Genomic DNA, 25,289 nt, shown 5'->3' with positions numbered 1-25,289 from the left:
TTAACTTGTTGTCATCATTTATTTATCTCCTTATTTCCATTCCTCACTGGGCTATTTTTCCCTATTGGAGCCCTTGGGCTTATAGCATCTTGCTTTTCCAACTGGGGTTGTAGCTTGGCTAGTAATAATAATAATAATAATAATAATAAGAGGAAAGTAGTCATTGAACAACTACAATGCAGTAGTTAACTCCTTAAGCGATGAAGAATTGTTTGGTAATCTATGTTGTCAGGTGTATTAAGAAAGAGGAGAATATGTAAAGGATAGGCCAGACTATTCGCTGTATGTGTAGGCAAGGACCAAAAGACCCGTAATCAGGAGAGAAGGATCCAATGTAGTACTGTCTGGGCAATCAAAGGACCCCCTGATTCTCTTAACAGAAGTATCCCGTCTAAAGGCATCCCCCCACTAGTGGTTGACCAGAAGAATGCCTGTCTTAGCGGAGACATCTTCCTTTCCCCTTCACTCTTCCTCTGGTGTGACCCTGACTCTGGCAGCCCAGGAAAGACAGGGAGGCCCTTTTCAGGATGGAATGTGCTGGAGCAGGGCTTCGCTGTACCCGAAGATCTAGGTTATGACGATGTTGAGGGCTGCGGCTGTTTGAAAGACACTACTCTCTGCATTACTGAGTTCTGCATTTTATTCCCCCCTATTCAGTGGCAGCAGTTATGGCTTCCACATGAAACAGCGATGGTTGAAGCAATAGGGCGTTCCTTAGGCATGAGTGATCTTGTTTGCTAATCCTCTTGTGCATACAGTATGTAAGTGATGGCCTCATGCTGCTTGAACACCCACTCAGCAGTAACTTGAAGCATCAAGTACTCGACAGCTCTGGTAACTGTGAGGAAGATGTCCTTCAGTGTCTCTCTCTTTTTGGAGTCCGAGAGGTCCTCATGTTCGCCAGGTATCCTACTGCGTCCGACTAGTTGTTTATCTAAGAGGCTCTCTGCATGGAGTTCATCGTGACCGCTTCCATATTGGCCGCCTCTACTTGAGAATAGGAGACTTTGATGTAAGACAGCCTAGCGTCAACTTGGCCACAGCATGATCCACCAAGAGAGGCAATGGATTGGCCTAGAGGACCTTATGCAGTAGTATTTCTTCTGTTTTGGTAAGGGAATAAGGACCAAATGTGAAGAATTAATTGATCTTAGAGGGTCTTTTTTCCCCCTGAGACCTGTTTTTCCACTGTTCACAGGACATCCTTGGCCATCAAGGTACACAGAAGCTCCAACTTGGGTTTGGCACTGGGAAGGGAGTGGCAGAGGAGGTTAATTACGGACCTCCTACACCTGACGATGAACACTCCTTGAAGCAAGGGGAAATGGGGCAGCAAGAAGCGGGTCTTGACGTGGCAGTGGAGGTCAAACTCGAAGCTGACAGATCCCTGATTGTCTCGTAACGAGGAGGAGTAGTGTGCAAAGGTGAAACCTGATTAGCGTGAGAAGGCAATGCAAACTCTGCGTAATGAAAGAGACCACAAAGCCCTGGAAGAAGCATGTCTGGAGCAAAATGGAATGGTGCGGTTAGAGAGTAATGAAGACAAAGTCTAGAGCGCAAGGATCATACTGACGGCCACCTACGATGAGACAAAGGAAAATGCCGGTGATGCACAAGAGACAAAAGCCTGAATCGCAAAGGCATAGAACATCTGGAGCGTGACGGCAAGGAGCGTCTGGAGAGAAGGCAAATGGACGGCTGTACTGCAATGAGGCGTATGTGTACCGTCTGTGATCCTACAATCCAAACAGCGCAGTGGTGACCTCTCTGGGGATGTTCCGAAGCACATGCATGAAGGGCAAGGGTCCCTGACTGAAGGCCATCAAGGTAGCAAGGATGAAGCAGACTTGCAACAGGAGGAAGGTCCGATTCTGTTCAAGGAATGATGATCCCCTAAGGGTGAGAGCCTAATGCGTGAAGAGCGAGGAGTGTTGACTTGGAGGAGTCCAAGGGGCCGACTGCGAGAGGGGCTGGGATCTCCCTCCAAAGAGGAGATATAGCGCCAACAATTCGACGAGCTGTTGGGTTCCCTCGATAATAACCTTGAAGGCAGACGAGCGGTATCCGAAGGAGACCTCTGACAGGAAGCGACTCCAAAAGGGGCATGCGTCAAAGAGTGATCTGCAGAGGCATTAGCTGCCGCAGGGATGGACTGACGAGGGAGAGAACCACCAGAAGCATCTGCTAGCAGGTGATGTGGGCAAAGGGCATCATCTTTCTGAAAGGTAGAATCGGTGAATAAATTTCCAAGAGGAGGAGCCATCATCATTTCACGGGAAACAATGGGGTCTCCCTACACCTGGGCCTAGCCAAGTGATAAAGGACAATCACTCTTCTGAGTGCCTTCCGGAGGAGGAGGAGGAGGCCGCAAGTGGAGTCTGAGGGGATAGTTCCCGGGGGAAGAGAGAACTGGCTGGGATTTCTTAGACTTCGAGGAAGACCCCGAAGGCGAAGAATACCTTTTGACCTTCTTCTTACTCCTGCCACACAGTACCCACTGGGAGGATGGCCATTGCCTCCCCACTGCAACCAGGGTAATTATCTGCTGGTTGTTTACACCTTGTTAAAGTTTCAACTGCCATATTCCAGTTTTCACTGTTATTCTACTCCTTTAAGTAAAGGCCTCAGGTTTGTATTTGTGTTGGAACAAATTCAAGTGCAAAGCAATCTACTACTGACTTGTTATCATCAGCTGGATTTGTTTGTGGTTTCAAATGAAAAAGTTGAAGTTTTCGGGTATCTTGTGGGTCGAAAGGAAAAGCAAAGCATGGAATGTACAAACATGAGAAACCAAAGCGAAAGTCAGAAGAACTATCCCTGTCTAATACCTAGAATCCACAAGAAATTCTCTACTTCTCTACCATACATGCTTTTAAGCTGGCTAAGTTCTTACTATACAGTACAGTATAATTAATCTACAGTACTGTCTTAGAATTAGTGCAACTGCAATATTAAGTACAGTCTTCATTCCACTAGCCTTCAAAATGTACTGTGATAGTTCAAATGCAATAATTCATCATCAATTTGAAAAATACAAGTAAAAGCAAGCCATGACATATCCACTTTTGCAATGGTTAAATCTGTAATACCAGAAACAATTCAAAAGTGAGCTTCTACTATACAGTACTTCACATCTATGTTACCATTAACTAACACTATTTCTCACCCTCTTAATTTAAAACACTGTACATACGACTTAACTTTAAATATTGCAAATACAGTATAACAAATTTCAAAAATTAATCTTATATTTCCTAACTGTAAAAACCTAATGGCTTCAAAATAAAGATAGTCTTCAGCAGAGACGGAGCGGCTGCTGAAATTGTTAACGAGGTAGTTAATGACAGGTGGCGAGTGTAGGCACGCCACCGTCGACATTCCATTCAAAGGCCCTTCACTTGTGATCATTGGCTCAAAGACTGAGAGGGTTGGTTTGAAGTAGGAGGTTTAACTTTAAAGGACTCGGGTTTTGTATAGTTGGGAAAAATACAAATCACTTTTATATTTATTTGTTCCTACTCATACTGCATACAAACTTTCTGTCCTGTATAATAGGGAGACTCATTTATTAGTGGGGCAGGAAGTCACCCTAAAACCAAACTGGTCAGTTATTTTTCTTCCTTGTCCTATACAGGAGCAAAGGGGATGACTTCAGCAATCTCCTAGGCCCTGGTCAGTACTTGATTAGTACCTGGTAGGAATCTTTCCTCCCTACAGGGGAGATGCATTATGGAATGAAATACCTACCACAAAAAAGGGCAATGTTTTGGCATTCATTGCACCACTCTCCCTTGTAAAGGGAGGATGAGGAGAATCACTTCTACCAGACCCTGGCTAATAAGAATGGTGTTCAGAAATGAAAAATCTGTAGATAATTTGTACTTTTCCTAGCTATACAGACCTGGAGCTCTTTACATAGGAGCATTTATTTCAAGTGAAGCTGAAACTAGCCGTTAAAGCTTTTGTGAGGTTTAACTAACCTTCGCTAGTTTGGGGGGGGGAGTAGTAGGATAGGCTAACCTCCCCGATCACACCGGCACTAGCGACTGACCGTCACTTTGCAATTGTGGCAGGACTTCTCGAGGATAGGCGAAGCGTGGACCAGTATTTGTAAAGAGCTCCAGGTTTGCATAGGAAAAATCAAAAATTTTAAACAATTTTTATTTTTCCTAACATACTGTACTCACCGAGAACTACTTTCCTGTGGAGTCACTTGGTGACCTCTCAATCTCGACCAAGGTTTTCCCGCCGTTACCCCCCTACCCCGCTCTATATAGGTTTTACCCCCGCCGCCAGGATGCGCCCTGAGGGCAGGTCACTGCCTCTCCGGGTCAGCATCGCCATTAAGTTCGACGTTTAGCCCAACTTGGCAATGGAAGGATGGCACTCGGGGACGGAAGGGAGGGCCATTACCCGGAAAGTAGTTCTCGGTGAGTATGTTAGGAAAAATAAAAATTGTTTAAAATTTTTGATTTGTTCCGACACAAATACTCACCGAGAACTACTTTCCTGTGGAGACTTATACTTTAGGAGGCGGGAGTGCCATTCTGCCACTTGGTTCGGCACATAGTGCCTAGAGGGCTAAGGAATGCGGGGTCTATCAGAGAGCGGAGAGAGGGTAACTGCGGAACCTTACGCTATTATTTAAGACTCACCTCTTAAAATTTTCTCTGCTGAATTTTCTCCTGATGAAGTAGCGAAGAATTTATTCTCCGTTGGGGACATCTTCTAGCCTACCGCTACACAGATTGGAGGGCGGCGATGACTGTCCCAATGGAGAATCCATCCAAGGATTTTCTTGAATAATCCTTGAGATAGTGGGCAGTAAAGGTCGACTGGTGCGACCAAGTGCCAGCTTGTAGGATCTGTCCCACCGCCATGTTTCTCTCAAAGGCCAAGGAAGTGCTCAGGCCCCTGATGTCATGGGGGCGGGGAGTGCCTGGCACTGCCATCTTATCCTCTTCATAAGTTCTAGCGATGACTTGTCTCAGCCAGAAGGAAATGGTGTTCTTGGAGACTTGCTTCTTATTAACACCTGTGGAGACGAAGAGGTTCTTGGCACCTGGTCGGAGATGAGCCGTCCTTTCCAGGTACTTCCTGAGCGTCCTTACTGGGCATAATTTCAAGTCTTCCGTATTACCTGTCCTGGGAATGGCCGGAATTGAGAAACCTTCAAACTTCGGGTCCCAGACTGTTGGGTTCTGAGTCTTCACCACAAAGGAGGGTACGAACCTGAAGGACACTTCCTTCCACCCTTTGGAGTGCGCAACGTCGTAAGACAGACCATGGATCTCACCTACTCTCTTAGCTGAAGCCAAGGCTAGCAAGAAGACGGTCTTGAGGGTGAGGTCTTTGTCCCCGATATCTTTGAGGGGTTCAAAGGGAGGACGACTTAGCATTTTCAGGACCTTGGCCAGGTCCCATCTGGGCACTCTCCTACCTTGAGGAAGGCAGGACTGCTCGAAACTCCTAATCAGCATCGCTATGTGTCTTGAGGTCCCCAGGTCGATGCCTTTTAGGAGGAAGACTTGGCCTAAGGCTGCCCGTACTCCTTTAATGGCTGGGATTGACATCCCTATTTCATCCCTAAGGTACACGAGAAACTCAGCTATGTCAGGGACTGAAGCTTTAAGAGGTCTTATGCGTTTCTCTGAGCACCACTTCGTAAAGGCGGCCCACTTCGCCTGGTATACCACGGTAGAGGATTTTCTTAGGTATAGGGACATCCTCTTAGCTGTGGAGGAGGAGTACCCCTCCTTCTTCAAGAGCCGCTCGATAGTCTCCAGGCGTGAAGGCGAAGAGAGAGAGGGTTGTCGTGGACGCAGCAGATCTGACCTGGGGGGCAGAGGCCAAGGCGGTTGGCTTGCCAGGTCTTTTAGATCCGCAAACCACTCCCTCTCCGGCCACCAGGGCGCTACCAAAGTCATTGGGAGGCTCTTACTCTGTTGAGTACCTGCCTTAACAGCGTGAAGGGGGGAAAAGCGTATACTGTACGTCCAAGTTGTCTCACTTGTGCTGGAAGGCGTCTTCTAGGGCTGCTCTTTGGTCTGACACCGGGGAGCAATAGACCGGTAGCTTGGCGTTGAGCTTTGTTGCAAAGAGATCCATCACAGGGGAGCCCCAGCGTTGAATGATGAGTCTGGCTACTTCTGGGTGTAGGGACCACTCTGTCCCTACTATCTGACCCATTCTGCTGAGGCCGTCGGCTAGCACGTTTCTTTTCCCGGGGATGAACCTCGCTAGCAGTACCACCTGTTGCTCGTCCGCCCAATGCAGGATGTTTATGGTGAGGTCGCACAGTTCCTTCGATCTCATGCCCCCTTGCTTCTTTATGTAGGCTACCACCGTGGCGTTGTCGCACATTAAGGCCACGGTGTTTCCCCTCAACCGACTTGCAAAGTGCAGACATGCCTTCTGGACTGCTTTTAGCTCTAGGACGTTGATGTGGAGATGTCTTTCTGTCTCCGACCAGGTACCGCTTGCTGTCTCCTCCCGAAGGTGGGCTCCCCACCCTAGGCTGGAGGCGTCTGTGAACAGGAGGTACTCGGGGGGACAGGACCCGAGGGGCATCCCCTTGAGGGAGTTCGACTGGCAGCGCCACCATTCTAAGGCTGTTCTCGTGTCCGGAAGGACAGGAATCAACGCCTTCTGAGCGCCTGTCTGGGACCAGAGGCCCTTGAGGTTCCATTGCACGGGTCTGAGCCGCATCTTCCCTTGGGGAACCAGTTTCTCTAATGAGACCAGGTGACCTATTAGCCTCTGCCAGTCTTTCGCCCTCCTGGAATGCTCTGACAGGAACGGCTGAATGATGTGATTGAGGTTCCGTATCCTGTCTTCCGAGGGGAAGGCCTTCCCCTGCACGGTGTCCAACGTCATACCCAAGTACCCCATTCTGTTGGATGGCGTTAAGTTCGATTTTTCTAGATTGATAATGATTCCCAGATTCCTGCAGAACTGGAGGAGGTTCCTCCCTTGCTCTTCCAAGAGGGCCTTTGAGTTGGAAAGGAGCAACCAGTCGCCTAGGTATCTGATGAGACGGATACCCCGTTCGTGAGCCCACACTGAGACCGTCGCGAAGACCCTCGTGAACACTTGAGGGGCCGTCGACAGGCCGAAGCAAAGGGTCTTGAACCGCAGGATCTGGGAGCCCCATTTCACCCGGAGGAACTTCCGACTCGACGGGTGAACAGGGATCTGGAAATACGCGTCCTTGAGGTAGACCGTCATCATGTAATCTTTCTCCCTCAAGGACATCAGGACGGATTTCGGGGTGTCCATCTTGAAGTCCGTCTTCTTGACGAACTTGTTGAGGGCCGACAGGTCTATCACGGGTCTCCACCCCCCCGTTGCTTTCTGTACCAGGAACAGGCGTCTGTAGAAGCCTGGGCCTGGGAGAAGGACTTCTTCCATGGCTCCCTTCTCTAACATGGAGGAAACCTCTCCTTGAAGGGTGGCCCTTTTCAACGGGTCCCTGGGAGCCAACCATTCTGTCTGGGTGGCTGGAATAAGAGGGCGTGGGTCCGCTATGAAGGGGAGCCTGTAGCCTTCTTTCAGGACGGACACCATCCAAGTATCCGCCCCTTGTGTTTTCCATGCTTGCCAATGAGGTCCGAGGCATCCCCCAACCCGAGGCTTGGGCGGGAGTAGGGGGCCTCTCCCTCTACCTTCTCCTAGAGGGGCGGCCTGATCTGCCTCTCTTCGAGGCGGAGTAACCCGACCTGAAGGAGCTGGCAGAAGCTGGTGCTCCCCTGCTGGAGGGCTGCGGGGTTGTTGTCCAGGAGGAGGAAGGGGCGTCCCTCCTCGAAGAGCTGGGGGCGGCCTGAGGAGTCACGGCGCTATCCGAGACTGATCTCCTGTATGGCGGCCTTCTGGAAGATGCTTGTCTGGGGACGTTGGTCTCTCTCCTCTTGGACACCTTCTCCATTAGCACTTCCAGTTCCTTCAGAGGGAACAGAGACTCACCCCCTAAGGGTAGGCTACGCACAACTCGGGCTTCCCTGTCCGGGATTTTCCTTGACAACTTAGAGAGCACTGTGTCCCGTTTTCTAAGCACCCAGTTGGCCGTCAAGGAGAGTGCTTGGTAAGCCAGAAACTTGAGGGTTTTCCCCCCGGAGGTGAGAAGGTCCGTCAGGAGACTCTGTTGCTCAGGATCTTCGGGGTCTGTGGAGGCTTGTGGAGGCCCACCAGTCCAGCCATGAGGAGACGTTCACCAGGTCCCTTGACATCTCCGCCATCATGGCGGCTTCCGTGGGTGAGAAGGAAACAGGGGCTGAAGAGGCCCTTTCGTCCGAGCCGCCTTGTCCCAGGATGTCTAAGGCTGGGTCCACTTTACAGGGACCTGGGCGCCGCCCCTCAGGAATATACACCTTCCCTTGCGTCTTGAGGCCCTGGAGTAGTTTGGAGGCACTCTGGGACTTGGGGGCCTCCGCATTGCTGGCCACCAAGTTATCTATGTACTCTTGTCCCAGTACTAGGTCTGGGGCAAGAGGAAGGGCCAGGGAGGACTTCGGAAGGGCGTCGTGGTGAGTGAATCTCAGGAGGCTCGACCTCCAGGAATTCACCTTAGGAGTCGAGGGTTCTGCGATCCCATGGAGCCTCCTGATGAGACCTACCACCCTTCTGTACGCGGAGTCCTCCGACGGGGGAGCCTCGCCTCCGTCGGCCGAGCCCTCGGCCTGGCGTGGGGGAGCAGGGTTGCTTGGACGGTAGACCGGGCGTCCTCCTCTTGGGTCCAGGGAGGTCGACCCGTAACCGTAGGGCGCTCCGTAAGAGGGTGGATCTCGCCGTAAGGCGTGTGCCACCGGCTCAGGGAGGGCCCTCGGCTGCCCCAAGGCTCTGGAAGCCGAGGACACGGTCCCGGTGGGATGACCCGACAACGGGAACCGGTCCTTCTTGCTCGATGACCGCACCAGCTGGGCTGGTTCGGTCAGGCTGCCTTCAAGGAAGCGCGTTTCCCCCCGCTGGGCGGGGTGAACCGAAGGCCTCAAGGAATTATGCTTAAGAGCGAGGTCCTTCCTGCGTGGCAGGTCGAGCGGTTCTAGGCTGTGCGTAGGGAGCGGCAGCCTAGAGGCTCGTTCACTGGACCGAGAGTCTGGAGAGTGGAGCCTCTTGGACTCTCCTGAAGACCCATTCGCCGCCGGGAGAGGCATCTCTCCTATACTTACGGGAGTGAGTGCGGGGGCGCTTCCTGCTGTGTCGCGACCTTGACCTGGAGCGGGAACGATCGCTTTCGGCCCGCTCTCTCTTCCGGTGCCGTTTCTCCCCCGGAGGATGAATCCACCTCTGACGAGTCTGAGGGCGCCACGTTCCTCGCGTAACGGCTGCCCGCGTGATGCATGGGGGAAGCTCTTCGCCGTCGGGCGGCCGAGACTGGATGTTGGAGGAAGTCTTCGGGGACCGCTGTGGAGATCGTGGGTACTGAGTCTACTCTATCCATGCCAGGGGCCAGAGGTCCAGGGTCACGTCCATCTTTAGCGGTGACCTCCCCGGAGTTTTCGGCAGCTTCCACCCGAAAGCATCGCTACTCGGGCGGCGAACTCTAGAGTGGTTGTCCTCTGGCGGGGGAGAGCCCGACGCACCGGCCCACGAGGGCGGTGGGGACTCCGAAATAACGACACTGCCCCATACGGGGTCTTCTGAGGACGCGTGATCCCCTGCCACGTGGCCTGATTCACCCGAAGCACTACCGGACCCTCCGTTATCTCTAGAGGGGCCTGCCCTTGGTTCTTCCCTCACACTGGGTTCACCGGGAAGAACGCTATGGCTAATCACAACACTGGGGGCTTGCTGCCCACTCCTCTGCGAAGGAGACGGAGAAGCCAAGGCTTCGTCGCACCGATCACTGACCGACGGTAAAGAAGACACGCCACTCACTTTCCTGGGGGAACGCTTAGACGACTTCTTCTTTTTGGTACTGTACCGTACCCACTGTATGTTGTCCCAGCTTACGCACTCCGGACACGTGTCCGCAGTGGAGCAAATAGAAATCACGCCTAACATCTCCCAATGGGCATCCTGCCTGGTCACATCCTCAGAGACCTGAAAGGGACTGGAGGAGGTTGTCTGGCAAGGGTAGATTGCATTCGATGTAAGGATTCCAACAGAATGCGGGGAATCCCCGGAGAAGGAACCTTAGGTGGTAGGTCAGTCAGAACTACGACTGCCTGCTTCACTGCCAGAACTAGATCGTGAAACCAAGGGGGTCTTTTGAAAACGAAGTAGTTCCTGATTGCGCCACGCACTTGCTCTCGACATAAGAGAGCGCTGTCTAACCTATCGAGGACGATGGAGAGGCAAGGGATGAGCCAGTGCTGCGCGCACTGGCTCATCCCTTGCCTCTCCACCTTCCCTGTGCGCAATGGTGGGGAGGGCTGATTGAGTGCGCTGGCATGGACGCTTTGTTCACACCATACAGGTGAGGTATAACCAACATGTGCAAGCTGGCGAGGTGAAGGCTGGTAGAGTGCGGTGGCTTGCGCACTTGTCCCAGTTCGCCCAGCTGAGCGCACGCTCACGAGGTGGGAGCTGGAAAAGCCCACTGGCTTGCGCCTCTCTCAGCTCGTACAGGTAACTGATCTACCTGTGCGCGCTCGCAAGGTGAGAGCTAAGAATGTGAGCCTTTCTCAGCTCTCCCAGGTAAGGTGTATACCTGTATGCGCTCACTGTGAATGTGCTCTTCTACCTGAGCTAAAGCTTGCCTTTGTACCAGAACAGATGTCTAGAATTCATAAGTCCCGACAGAATGACTCGCGAATAGGAGCATCGCGCTAATAAGGTGTGGCACGCTTGTCCGACTCAAGCAGACGGGCTCGCCCTATCTACTGGCAAGAAGGTAAGGCATGCAATACTGCGCGTGATTTGTCCACCCAAGAGTGGTCTGTGCACTCCCTCGGGAGTGCATTCAGGAGATAAACTCTCCCGTTTGCCGTATCTCCTGCAGGAGAAAGGTCATCTCACCTGTAGATATGGATACAGGTAATGTGAGTAAGTGTGTGCTACCATACACTTAAGGTAACACTAAGCAGAAGCTCTGCACGCTGGAGAGTTGGGCGAAGTACAGTCAAGCACCATTCTTTGCAAGAGTTAGGCAACAGAGACAAGCACGAAAAGCACAATTCTGTGAATATTTACTGACCTAGGGTGGGATAAATCCTAAACTAACCTCAACTCACTGACCATTGCCTACTCTTAGATAACTAACACCAAGTACTGCCTAATGTTCTTCTCACAGTATAAGTAGTTTATAATCAAATGAAGGCATATCAGTAGGTGTACAGTACATGTGCACATATGTACACTACGTACTGGACACAGTAAGGCTACAGTACAATACAAAACACTACAGTAGCTGTTGCCATGACTGGAACTATAAATTTTCCCAGTAGACACCATACACTTACAACATAACAACAAAACACTGTTGTTCCTATCTAGTAATACTGTATAACGTTCGCTGATACTCTAGTGTATATTACTGTAATAAATGTACAGTGCTATCACTACAATACAGCTTAACTGTACTAAGTGTCCAGTTTTCGTTTGGAAGATTTGACTATTTGACAATTCACCGCAACTCGAAAGGGACTGAAATGGTAACTTTGGTGATTAGTCAGAGTGAGATGGGATGTTGTACAGCGCGGAGTGGTTTGTTGCGCGAAATGAGACAAGTGTAAAGGAGCGTGGGCTGTTTGAAATCGTCGCGACACAAGAATATTTCTCACAAATATTTTATTTTTTATCTATTAGGTTATACAGTTCTCAATGTCGCAATCGAGCGAAATTGCAAAGAATAAGCTCGCGTAAAGCAGGAGCTGACTGTACTCACACTCATTCTAACTCCCAAAGAGTGTTGGTGAGTAGCCTTATGTCGTCCCCTCAAAAGGGAACGAAAAAAGGCTGTATTCGTAAGAGGTTGAAACCCTGATGTGCAAGTCAAGAAGGGCTTTGCCTCATGAAGCTCCAAGAGATTTGTTGTACCCCAGGAGGCATAATGTAGAAAATAACTCCAAAGAATTATAGCCTACAAGTAGTTTCTCCTTCGAAAGAGGAGGAAACCATGGGGCACAGATCCCGAAGGACCTGGTCTCACAAAACTAAGAGTTTTGTTGTGTCCAAAGGCATGATGTTGGCAATAACCCCAAAGAGTTAAAGCCCACAAGACTCGTTGATGAGACAGGCAGTGACTGCAGTCATCAGTCATCACCATCATTTTGAACCCTGAGGGCACAGCGGCGATGCGCAGGAAGTGCAAGAAGTAACCTAACTCCTTCGTTGCCAAGTTCGGAAGGGCTTTGCTCCAAAGAGCAAGGGCGAAGCATAGACGAATCCAATTCCGGCCAGAGGAATACCCCGAGTGGAAAACCCCCTCAAGCAATGACAGTTTCTCCCGTAGACAGAAAAGGCCTCCAACCCCTGTTGACAATTCTCCCCGCAAGCTTGCGGAAAGCTTGCTAGACAGCAGCTGGTGGAGGGCAACTCTCCCTCGGAAGAGAAAATTGTCCAACACCTGGACAAACTGCTTTGTTTATGTTGATAATCGGCATCAAATGTTTCCTGTAAAACGTAGCCGAAGCTCATTTATGGGTACTCCCTGAAGGGGTTACCCGACAAGTCATTCTGAGGAGTCCTTGTCAGCGACTGCTCATGCCCGCCCGCCAAACAGAACTAGCGCCGGGATGAGCAGAAGCTGAGGCCAAAACAGTTGAGTGGGGCAAGACCTTCGGAGCCTTAGAGGGAAAAATCAACCACTATTGCTACTTTGCCTTGCACAGGGAACCGGTAAGCCCCAAGGAAGGTAGCTCTGAAAGAAAAAGAATTTTTAAACTTTAAAGTACACAGGCGAGAAACACTATGTCAATACTCTGCCGGGCCGAGATGAAAAGTGATGTTTGTTTACTAGTGCTTGGTTAAGAGGGGTGGTTGGTCTACCCCCTCTGGTAACCAACAGAGGGTAGTAATACCTCACAAAACTTTAACGGCTGGTTTCAGCTATCGCAGAAATAACACTGCTATGTAAGGAGCGTAAGGTATGTATATAGCGTCGGAACAAAGTAAAGTTAAGCAGTACTATAGAAATATTACCGTACAATAAAACAGTAATACACACTACAGTATCGGCAAGTGTGACATCAAATAGCAACAACAGTGTTTTGTTGTTGTAAGTGTCCTGGTGACTACCATAGTGTTATGTATGGTACTGTACTGAAGATTTATAGTGTCCAGTACACAGTGTACATGTGTGCACATGTACTGTACACTTCCAGAAATATTTTAATTCAATTACAGGATACTTATACTGTGATAGAAACCAACAATATTAGGCAGTACTGTACTTGGTGTGTTAATCAGCAGCGAGTAGGCAATGGACATTGGTAGTGTTAGGAGTTACCCTACCCTAAGGCAGCAAATATTCGCAGATTCTCGATCTTCATGCCTGTCTCTGTTACCTCCCACGACCCCCGAAAAGCGAGGGCTGACTGTAATCACAACAGAGGTGTACCGTGGCACTTATATGGTATTTATACTTTGTACCTGTGGCTTACAAGTTCCCCTGAGAAACGAATTTTATGAGTGTCTGATGATCAGAGGTTATCAGCTCTGTATTCTATACACATTCTAAAGTAACAAATCTAAAACAATTCAAATCCTAACCTAACTTTGTGAATGCATCGTTATCTACTTGGAGATTTGACTAAACGTGTGCTGTATCTGATCCGTCAAAATTAGCTGAAAAAAAGAGTCTAAACCTAATATTTTAATTTTCTTTTTTACAAGAAACTTATTTCAGGCCGGCAAATTTATAGCATGGTCCAATAAACAGTTTGTAGAACATATGACTGGTTTTTAGTGCAATATGTGGTGTTTTAAACGTTTTCTATAATGATTCCTGGCGGAAATACACAGTTTATGAATGATGTTGGGTCGACTACCATAACTGAAAAAGCTATGGCTTTGCACTAGATATTGTCATCAATTACATTTGAAACACCCTAAAATACAGTGTACCTGTCTACAGTAATTGTGTTTATATTCATATAAACAGTCATCGTAATAAAAAAAGTCACCGTAATCAAAACTGAGTAACAATACAGGTAATGAGCCACTGGAGCTTTTGTTTGCCAGGACTTCTTCCGGACGCATAGAAAACGGGATTTTCCATCCCATTTTCTATAGAGTCATTCGTAGGTGTGTTCATCATAATATTATTACAAATACTGCAACTCCTTACTTAATTGAGCTGATGATTTATTGGTTTTTGCCATGCCGTATACTCACTTCGCTCGAGATTAAACATTATCTGGCAAGCGGAACATGATTTGCTACGTGCGTTAGCCCCTTAGGATAGTATCTCGGCATTAATTATCAATTACACACACTTAAAGGGGTGAATACAGGGGTGAACTATAGCTTCGTGCTCCAGCATCTGTTCGAACATGAAATTGGCTTCCATTTTCAATGATCAGACTAAATATATCAAACGCATGTTTCTACCTTAACCTTTTATTAACATGATGAATAAAAAAAAGTCCTATGATTTTATTGCATAATCCAACGTTGACTAGAAATAACTAGAAGGCTCAGATTATAAAACGTTGGGCCTCTTATGCTGTTCAAACAAGTAACTTAGGACAGAAGCATCAATTTTCAGTGTTTTTCTGAACTACCGGGTGGAAGAAGGTTCCTGTGGCCTGTGCCAAGATTACAAATGGAGCAAAACAGGTATTTTTTTTAATAAAATCTATAACTTACTTAAGAGATTGGGGTATATGTATGATAGAAGCCACCTGTATGTATTATAATGGCTAACTTAGAATACGGTAGTGTAAGGGGGGTTGCATGGGCCCGTTAGGTATGTAGGTAAGGCCACGGCTTGTTGGTTAGGTTAGGGGGAAAAGTTTTGGTCAGTTGATGCACATTTTTAATCAACGCATGAGGATCTGGCCGCTGATATACAAAGGTTCCTAGAGATTTCTGCCAGTAGTATATGGGATTCAAAATACTGTAGTGTATTTGCAAAGAGCTACTCAATTATGCAAGTTTCAATGTCCTAACTAATATTGTACCATTCTATAACCAAACCGAACCTTTCAGCCAATAAAGGATATAGGTCAAAACCTAATGGACCTATGGGATCAGATTTGTTAAATGCATGTGAATTTCCTACATCCTCATGCATTGCAGTGCGATTGTTCTTTCTCTTCTGCACTATTAGAAAAACCGTAGCCTTTGTATATCAGCGGCCAGTTCCTCACACGTTCATTAAAAATGGACATCAACTAACCTAAACTTTCCCCCTCCCCAACCTAACCTACAGGCCGTGTCCTTACCTACTTACCTAACGGGGGCGGGGCTTACGGCCCCCTGTGACCCCCCTTACACTGCCATATTCTACGTTAGACATAATAATACATACAGGTGGCCGCTATCATACATACAACCCAAATGTCCAAACTAATATTGTACCATTTTATAATTAAACCGAAACTTTCAGCCATTAAAGAATATAGGCCAAATATGTTATTTTCATTAGTAAAATAAATTTTTGAATATACTTACCCGATAATCATGTAGCTGTCAACTCTGTTGCCGACAGAAATCTACGGTCGGGATACGCCAGCGATCGCTATACAGGTGGGGGTGAACACCACAGCGCCATCTGTGGTCAGGTACTCCAGTACTTCTTGTCAACACCACCTCAATTTTTTCCTCGGTCCACTGGTTCTCTATGGGGAGGAAGGGTGGGTCATTTAAATCATGATTATCGGGTAAGTATATTCAAAAATTTATTTTACTAATGAAAATAACATTTTTCAATATTAATCTTACCCGATAATCATGTAGCTGATTCACACCCAGGGTGGTGGGTGGAGACCCGCATACATGTTAACAAAGAAGCTAAGTATCCCGTATTTTATTTTATTAGTTATTCAAAAATAACATAAAATAAATAAGTACCTGGTAAGGAAGACGACTTGAACCATTACTCTGCCTTTATTAAGTACGTCTTCCTTACTGAGCGTAGCGGTCCTCTTAGGATGCTGAACGACTCTTAGGTGCTGAAGTATAAAGGGCTGCAACCCATACTAAAGGACCTCATCACAACCTTTAACCTCGGCGCTTCTCAAGAAAGAATTGACCACCCGCCAAATCAACAAGGATGTGGAAGGCTTCTTAGCCGACCGTACAACCCATAAAAAGTATTCAAGAGAAAGGTTAAAAAGGTTATGGGATTATGGGAATGTAGAGGCTGAGCCCCCGCCTACTACTGCATTCGTTGCTACGAATGGTCCCAGGGTGTAGCAGTTCTCGTAAAGAGACTGGACATCTTTGAGATAGAATGATGCAAACACTGACTTGCTTCTCCAATAGGTTGCATCCATAACACTCTGCAGAGAACGGTTCTGTTTGAGGGCCACTGAAGTAGCCACAGCTCTCACTTCATGTGTCCTTACCTTCAGCAAAGCAAGGTCTTCTTCCTTCAGATGAGAATGTGCTTCCCTAATCAGGAGCCTGAATAGGTAAGAAACTGAGTTCTTAGACCTTGGAAGAGAAGGCTTCTTGATAGCACACCATAAGGCTTCTGATTGTCCTCGTAAAGGTTATGACCTTTTTAGATAGTACCTAAGAGCTCTAACTGGGCAAAGTACTCTCTCCAGTTCGTCCCCCACCAAGTTGGACAGGCTTGGGATCTCGAACGACTTAGGCCAAGGACGTGAAGGAAGCTCGTTTTAGCAAAAAACCGAGCTGCAAGGAACATGTAGCCGTTTCAGATGTGAAAACTATGTTCCTGCTGAAGGCGTGGATCTCACTTACTCTTTTAGCTGTTGTCAAGCACACGAGGAAAAGAGTTTTTAATGTGAGGTCCTTAAAAGAGGCTGATTGGAGAGGTTCAAATCTTGATGACATAAGGAACCTTAGGACCACGTCTAGATTCCAGCCTGGAGTGGACAACCGACGTTCCTTTGAGGTCTCAAAAGACCTATGGAGGTCCTGTAGATCTTTGTTGGTGGAAAGATCCAAGCCTCTGTGGCGGAAAACCGCTGCCAACATACTTCTGTAACCCTTAATCGTAGGAGCTGAAAGGGATCTTACGTTCCTTAGATGTAACAGGAAGTCAGCAATCTGGGTTACAGTGGTACTGGATGAGGAAACTGCATTGGCCTTGTACCAGCTTCGGAAGACTTCCCCTTTAGACTGATAGACTCTGAGAGTGGATGTCCTCCTTGCTCTGGCAATCGCTCTGGCTGCCTCCTTCGAAAAGCCCCTAGCTCTTGAGAGTCTTTCGAAAGTCTGAAGGCAGTCAGACGAAGAGCGTGGAGGTTTGGATGTACCTTCTTTACGTGAGGTAGACGTAGAAGGTCCACTCCTAGAGGAAGAGTCCTGGGAATGTCGACCAGCCATTGCAGTACCTCTATGAACCATTCTCTCGCGGGCCAGAGCGGAGCCAACCAACGTCAGCCGTGTCCCTTTGCGAGAGGCGAACTTCTGAAGTACCCTGTTGACAATCTTGAACGTCGGGAATGCATACAGGTCGAGATGGGACCAATCCAGCAGAAAAGCATCCACGTGAACTGCTGCTGGGTCTGGAATCGGAGAACAATACAACGGGAGCCTCTAGGTTATCGAGGTAGCGAACAGATCTATGGTTGGCTGACCCCACAGGGCCCAAAGTCTGCTGCAAACATTCTTGTGAAGGGTCCACTCTGTGGGGATGACCTGACCCTTCCGGCTAAGGCGATCTGCCATGACATTCATATCGCCCTGAATGAACCTCGTTACCAGCGTGAGCTTTCGATCTTTTAACCAGATGAGGAGGTCCCTTGCGATCTAGAACAACTTCCACGAATGAGTCCCTCCCTGCTTGGAGATGTAAGCCAAGGCTGTGGTGTTGTCAGAGTCCACCTCCACCACCTTGTTAAGCTGGAGGGACTTAAAGTTTATCAAGGCCAGATGAACCGCCAACAGCTCCTTGCAATAGATGTGAAGTGTCCTTAGCTCCTGATTCCATGTTCCCGAGCATTCCTGTCCGTCCAAAGTCGCACCCCAGCCCGTGTCTGATGCGTCAGAGAAGAGACGGCGGTCGGGTTTCTGAACAGCCAAAGGTAGACTTCCTTGAGAAGAAAGCTGTTCTTTCACCACGTGAGAGTAGACCTCCTCTCTTCGGAAACAGGAACTGAGATCGTCTCTAGCGTCATGTCCTTTATCCAGTGAGCCGCTAGATGATACTGAAGGGGGCGGAGGTGGCGTCTCCCTAACTCGATGAACAGGGCCAGCGATGAAAGTGTCCCTGTTAGACTCATCCACTACCTGACTGAGCATCGGTTCCTTCTCAGCATGCTCTGGATGCAATCTAGGGCTTAGTAGATCCTTGGGGCCGACGGAAAAGCCCGAAAAGCTCGACTCTGAAGATCCATACCCAGGTAGACAATGGTCTGGGATGGGACGAGCTGGGACTCCTCAAAATTGACCAGGAGGCCCAGTTCCTTGGTCAGATCCATAGTCCATCTGAGAATCTCCAGACAGCGACGACTTGTGGGAGCTCTTAAAAGCTAGTCGTCTGACGGAGCCGGACACAAGATCATGGTACTGCTGCACAGTCTGTGAACTGTCAACCATGGGGAAGCGAGGAAGTACAGCGACAACCCGAAGCTGTCTAGACTGTCTGGGTCGTACAGACAACTCCTTATCGGGTTGCTGAGGTTGCCGCACTGCGTCACAACAAGTCACTTCTGCTGGTTGTTGAACGTCTTCCCAGTGACACACTGACTCCGTAAACAAAAAATCCTCTAACAAGGACTAAGCTTGGACTGCATGTCTTGCAACAAAGCTCAAGGTCTATGGGAGCAGGTGTGGTAACAGACGGGGTTAGCGACTGAAGTGGAACCATTACCCTCCCTGGAAGCATGTTATGCTTAAATAAAAGTCCATAGGAGGCTAAGCAGCTAAAGGCTCCTCTCCAAATGACAGAGTCCTCAAGGGAATATCAGAAGGAGGGAGAATAGCACTTTCTCATCTACAGGAACCATATCCGAGAAAAGCTAAGTTCTCTCAGTGAGGGTTTCACTGGTGCAAAAGCAGCAGACTAGAAGGCAACGTTATGAAACTGCTTGACAGTCTAGTGAGTTGGCAACAACCAAAGATGTGTGACTGAGGAGCATGCGGTAAGGTATGCAGAGCATGCTGTATGTAGAGCATGCTGTAAGGTAAGCAGAGCATGTTGCATGGCGTGCGGCTTATGCTGCATGGGATGAGGCTCATGCTGCATGGGATGAGGCTCATGCTGCATGGTATGAGGCTCATGCTGCATGGGATGAGGCTCATGCTGCAAGGGATGAGGCTCATGCCGCATGCGTTGAGGAGGATGCCGCATAGTATGAGGCTCCTGCCTCATGGGTTGAGGCGGTTGCCGCATAGCATGAGGCTCCTGCCTCATGGTTTGAGGAGGATGCCGCATAGCATGAGGCTCCTCATAGCATGAGACTCCTGCCTCATGGGTTGAGGAGGATGCCGCATAGCATGAGGCTCCTGCCTCATGGGTTGAGGAGGATGCCGCATAGCATGAGGCTGCCTCATGGGTAGAGGAGGTTGCCGCATAGCATGAGGCTCCTGCCTCATGGGTTGAGGAGGATGCCGCATAGCATGAGGCTCCTGCCTCATGGTTTGAGGAGGATGCCGCATAGCATGAGGCTCCTGTGAGGTTCCTGCCTCAAGAGTTGCGTCTGCCTCAAGGGTTGAGGAGGTAGCTGCGCAGAGAGAGGCTCATGCTGTGAAGAATGCGGTTGCTGCATGCGTTGAGGCGGCTGCCTCATAGCATGAGGTTCCTACCTCAAGAGTTGCGTCTGCCTCAAGGGTTGAGGAGGTGGCTGCGCAGAGAGAGGCTCTTGCCTCAAGAGTTGAGGCTCTTGCCTCAAGAGTTGAGGTTCTTGCCTCAAGAATTGAGGTTCTTGCCTCAAGAGTTGAGGTTCTTGCCTCAAGAGTTGAGGTTCTTGCCTCAAGAGTTGAGGCTCTTGCCTCAAGAGTTGAGGTTCTTGCCTCAAGAGTTGAGGTTCTTGCCTCAAGAGTTGAGGCTCTTGCCTCAAGAGTTGAGGTTCTTGCCTCAAGAGTTGAGGCTCTTGCCTCAAGAGTTGAGGTTCTTGCCTCAAGAGTTGAGGCTCTTGCCTCAAGAGTTGAGGTTCTTGCCTCAAGAGTTGAGGCTCTTGCCTCAAGAGTTGAGGCGGTTGCCGCATAGCATGAGGCTCCTGCCTCAAGGAAAGTGGAGGTTGCTGCATAGCGCTGGTACCTGGCAACTCCCAATGCGGCAGCTCACGCATGGAGGCAGGAGGAGCCTCAACATCATACGTCTGGCAGGGTGGACTGCGCAGAGGTGGAGGAGCGCTCGCAGGAGGAGTTGTGCTAACCTTCTCTGCCTGAAACTCCTGCATCAACACCGCAAGCTGAGACTGCATTGTCTGCAGCATAGACCACTAGAGTTTAAGAAAGACAACAACAAACGGAGCTACTGTCCGTTGAGACTGAGCGTCTAAAACCGCTGGTGCGGCAAAAGACGGAGTTATTGCCTGTTGCGATACCACTTTGCCTCTCTGGGAGGTGTGCAGTTGTCGTACTGCAGCAAGTCCGAACTGACCCAGTGCTAATGGCACCACCTAGGAGTTGGACTTGCGCGGAAGGGACCGACTTGCACTTAAAAGCTGCAAGATTTGGTCCATGGTTTCTGCGAGAAACCTCTTCCGCAGACGAGGAATAAAAGGGCTCTCTCGTCTTTGTGTGGGTGGGGTGATCACGTCGGCTACGTGAGTTGGTTACACCCGAAACCACGGAGGGAAACGTCTGTTCGTCGATCAAGGCCTGATGAACCCATAAGTCCTTCGACGTTACTTCTCCCCTGCTTGGGAGCTTGTAAGAGGTCCCAGACTAGGCGAACAACTGGCACGAACAGACGAACCCTCGAACGCAACACTGTAACACTTTGCGCTTATCACTTTATCACTTTTGATTTTCTGTTTGCACTTATTTCACTGAACTCGAAACTTTAAGTGGTTTGTACCTGAAACACGCAATTCTATCCTTCATTAAAAGTTAGTAATTGCGAAAACAGTATTACAATGTAACAGAAAAACATAATGAAAGATAAATAATTCAGTGGCTGGAAAAGAGACTAAACACTAGATCAAATAAACTACGTTTAAAATCTCTCACCGCATAAAGCCTGAGAACAAGAATAAAACTCTAGAAACGTTTACCTTCTTCCCCTAAAGAGACTAGGGAGAAGAGCAAAAACGATAACAACGTTACCCGCTTGAACGAAACGTTTATCCTCCTCTCTCTCCCTCCGTCTCTATCTCTCTCTCTCTCTCTTGACTTAGAACCTGAGAGATGAGCCCAATTATATATATCGTTAAAACATATTATTGTTAAAGGAAAAAAACTGAAAGATTTCCCAAATAAAAAGTTCCTTTATTAGAATTAAAACCATTTAAGCTAAGAAAGAATGAACAAAACGATAGAATCGTTCTACTCTTACTGCAACGTGACACCGTGAATACTCTCTCTCTATCGTAACGATAGAGCGCAAGTTGAACGTTCTGAACGTCAACAACTGCAGAGACAAAACAAAACGTTAGTTCAACTTTGAAAACAGTACGAGACTATCAAAGAAATTCTTTCAAAAACATTAAAATAGCATAATATGTTAACAGGTAAAAACGAAATGACGGGCTCAATGTTAATTAACTTCGGTTCCAAGAAAAGACCGCCTACTATTAGGAAAGGTCGAATATAAACAAATATAAAAATTAATTTTAATAAGTTTATAATAAAAGGAAGTTAATCGAAGAGGCCTATAAAAGGCGGAGAGATATAAAATAAATCTATAACTTTTGTTAAGCAAAATTAAGAAAGAGAGTCTATACTCTCTTCGACACCAACACTTCCGTCTAAGGGAAGGGTCGGCCATTAAAAGTGAAAGAGAGTTCATACTCTCTTCGTCACCAAAATTAAATCAAATTAATTCCAAAAACTTGCTATAGCTAATGATAAAGCTTCCTGAATAGCGAAGGCTAAACTCTAGAGCAAATACATCACCAAATCGTGAGCAATAACTCCAGAATCAACAGCGTATCCATGTAGGTCTAGCCGGAGGCACGACAGAGGAAAAATTGAGGTGGTGTTGACAAGAAGTACTGGAGTACCTGACCACAGATGGCGCTGTGGTGTTCACCCCCACCTGTATAGCGATCGCTGGCGTATCCCGACCGTAGATTTCTGTCGGCAACAGAGTTGACAGCTACATGATTATCGGGTAAGATTAATATTGAAAACTTAATAGACCTATGGGATCAGATTTATCCAATGCACGTGAATTTCATACATGCTCATACATCGTAATGATATTATTCTTTCTCCCGCACCATTAGAAAAACCTGTTTAAGCTTAACATTGCATGGTTTTGTTTATTAATCATTATTTTCTCAATGTTAATGATACTAACCCAGGGGTGTATGTATGATGATGGCCACCTGTAAGCATTATTGTCTAACTTAGAATACAGCAGTGTAAGGGGGGTTGCAGGGGAGCGTTAGCCCCCCGTTAGGTAAATAGATAAGGACACGGCTTGTAGGTTAGGTTAGGGGGGAAAGTTTAGGTTAGTTGATGTCCACTTTTAATGAACGTGTGAGGAACTGGCCGCTGATATACAAAGGCTCCCTAACCCATGCCCACTACATGACCAACCACTAACATCACCTGATAAACCAGTAGCTATAAATGAAGAAGGTTAAAGAGAAGACAAAGTTCACAAAAAAGTCCCAAAAGAGATAGAGTTAATAGCTATTCCCAGTGTTGGTGGGTGTGGTTAACCAACTAATAGGTCTACTAGCTTGATCATCGAGAAGAGCTAACGAGGTTTGACCTTTATAGACTGACATATCAAACAAATCATTCATAAAAACAAATAAGGGAAAGAATTCCGTATTCGTCCACGTCTACTTTTGTACCGAGTTTAGCCAAGAGGGATGGGCAGGGCCAACGGTCCTCGCCCAGAGCAAAGATAAGCACTTAACAACTAATGGAGGAAACGCACAAACTCAAAATGCAAGAGAGGATATTCATAAACCAAAGAAACTTAATTCAGGCACAATTAATCATCAGAAACTTTAATAAGCATCTAAATATTGTCATTTTACACAGGGAAGCGTCTGCGTCGTCTGCTTTCCCGCGCTGTCAAAATGTAAACATTGCAGCAGACGAAATCTACGGGAGACTCCAAAATGGGGTTCCTCTGCCACTTACCGAAGGCCATTAAATAGTTGTTTCGACTTCTCCAGCAGATGGCAGAATTCCGTGACGACCTTTCGCTCCTGCTCATCCAGTTCTGCCATGGTTAAACAGAGTGCCTGGACCACACTTGGCACTCATAAGACGTGTGTCCTGGATCACCCGTAGATGGCGTGTCACACTGACTGACTGGTGGCTGGATTGCTCTTGGGGTTGGTCTTTGCGGTTTACAATGTCTATTCCGTCTGATATATGTCATATTTCCTGTATATAACTGTAATTCTGTATATAATACATTTATAATTTTATTCTATAACTCTTTATAATATAAATAAATTACTGTGATAGTTTATATTTGGAAAATGGGATGTTTCAACGTAGGGAACGTAAAATTTAAAACTTGTTTTCCTGCGTTAAAAGGAAAAGTGAAATTTATTGGTATAGTGTTGCATATTTTGTCCGAAATTTGTGTTATCAAATTGATACATTCCAATTATTCGTTCCATTTGGTTAGACGAAAACAAAAACAAAATCAATATACATTAGTTATGGAATTTATGATAATTCTCACAATTAAGATGAACAAGAATTATTTGGGATATTGAATGAAATTTTCATTTTACCAATAGGTCGTCATCATAAAGAAATTCAAAAATTCTTAGCCAGATTCATTTGTGATAAAAATTCAGGCGACTTAAATGAGAGAGAGAGAGAGAGAGAGAGAGAGAGAGAGAGAGAGAGAGAGAGAGAGAGAGAGAGAGAGAGAGAGAGATTTGACAAAATAAGTAGAATTGTCAAGTTATAGATCTTAGTGTGAATTTCCAAGTGAAATTTACCTGCTTCAAAATTGTCACCTCCACTTGTTCCCGGTTCATAGCTGCTCACTACGCAAGATAAGTTTGAGGGCAAGGGGTCTAAGCTTACACTGAGTATTAACATTCAGCTTTTTCCTGTTATCCTAAACAACAGTCTTAAAGAAAAGCTTAAGTTTTAATCTCATCCAATTCTCCCTTGAAATTAGCTGGGATGATACCTTTTAATTTTCCTAATTCTGTGCATAGAAATAAATGTTCTTTTAGCATATTCAACCTAGCCTTCATTACATGGATTGCCTTATCAATATTCATCTATTCCCTTCTATAAATCTCTTTTTTTTATCCATTTTATGCCTTGTCGTTTTGTAAAATTTATCATAAACCCTCTTGTTTTATCTTTATAGGAGCCTTCGGGAATTGATAAGTGGATTGTTCAGTGGCTACTTTCTTCTTGGTAAGGATAGAAGAGACTCTTTATCTATGGTAAGCAGCTCTTCTAGGAGAAGATCACTCCAAAAACAAACCATTGTTCTCTAGTCTTGGGTAGTGTCATAGCCATGTAATGTACTATGGTCTTCCACTGTCTTGGGCTAGAGTTCTCTTGCTTGAGGGTACACCCTGACATGCTATTTTATCTGTTTCCTTATTTCCTTTCCTCGCTGGGATAATTTCCCTGTTGGAGTTCATGGGCTTGTAGCAGTTTTACATTCCAACTAAGATTGTAGCTTAGGTAGTAATAATAATATTCCCCTTCGGGACACTTGTTTAATCAACCCAAGTATTTAAGATCTCACTGATCAGAAATAAATCCTCGTCTGTTGCACGAGAAACATTACCTTGAAATAGTCAAAGGTGGTTAATATCGCTTGCTCATTTGCAGTGTGTATGAATTTGCCTTGATTTGGGGAATTGGATTATTATTATTATTATTATTATTATTATTATTATTATTATTATTATTATTATTATTATCACAAGCTAAGCTGCAACCCTAGTTGGAAAAGTAGAATACTATAAGCCCAAGGGTTCCGTCAAGGAAAAATAGCACAGTGAGGAAAGGAAGGAAACAACTATATATGAGAAGTAATGAATAGAGAATATATAATATCTTAAAATAGACCTACCTTATATAGACTATGAAGAGAGACTCGTGTTGTCATCAACATCACCTCCTACGCCCATTGACGCAAAAGGCCTCGGTTA

The 25,289-nt window shown here is 46.9% G+C and overlaps 1 protein-coding gene across 4 annotated transcripts in view; it reads right to left on the bottom strand.

Annotated features, from left to right (window-relative positions):
• Positions 1-23,455, bottom strand: part of LOC137625394 (protein SCAI-like) — a 273,253-nt gene extending 249,798 nt beyond the window's left edge. For all 4 annotated transcript variants that reach the window (XM_068356266.1, XM_068356267.1, XM_068356268.1 and 1 more), the window contains exon 1: positions 23,287-23,455. In XM_068356266.1, the coding sequence (XP_068212367.1) occupies positions 23,287-23,375 (89 nt within the window). In that variant the 5' untranslated portion in view covers positions 23,376-23,455. The remainder of the gene's footprint in view (positions 1-23,286) is intronic.
• Positions 23,456-25,289: the final 1,834 nt, after the last annotated feature.

This window comes from Palaemon carinicauda, chromosome 32, assembly GCF_036898095.1.
Source record: "Palaemon carinicauda isolate YSFRI2023 chromosome 32, ASM3689809v2, whole genome shotgun sequence".
Lineage (NCBI taxonomy): Eukaryota > Metazoa > Arthropoda > Malacostraca > Decapoda > Palaemonidae > Palaemon > Palaemon carinicauda.
Note: the sequence above shows the minus strand (reverse complement) of the source record. Positions and strands in the feature narration are given on the sequence as shown.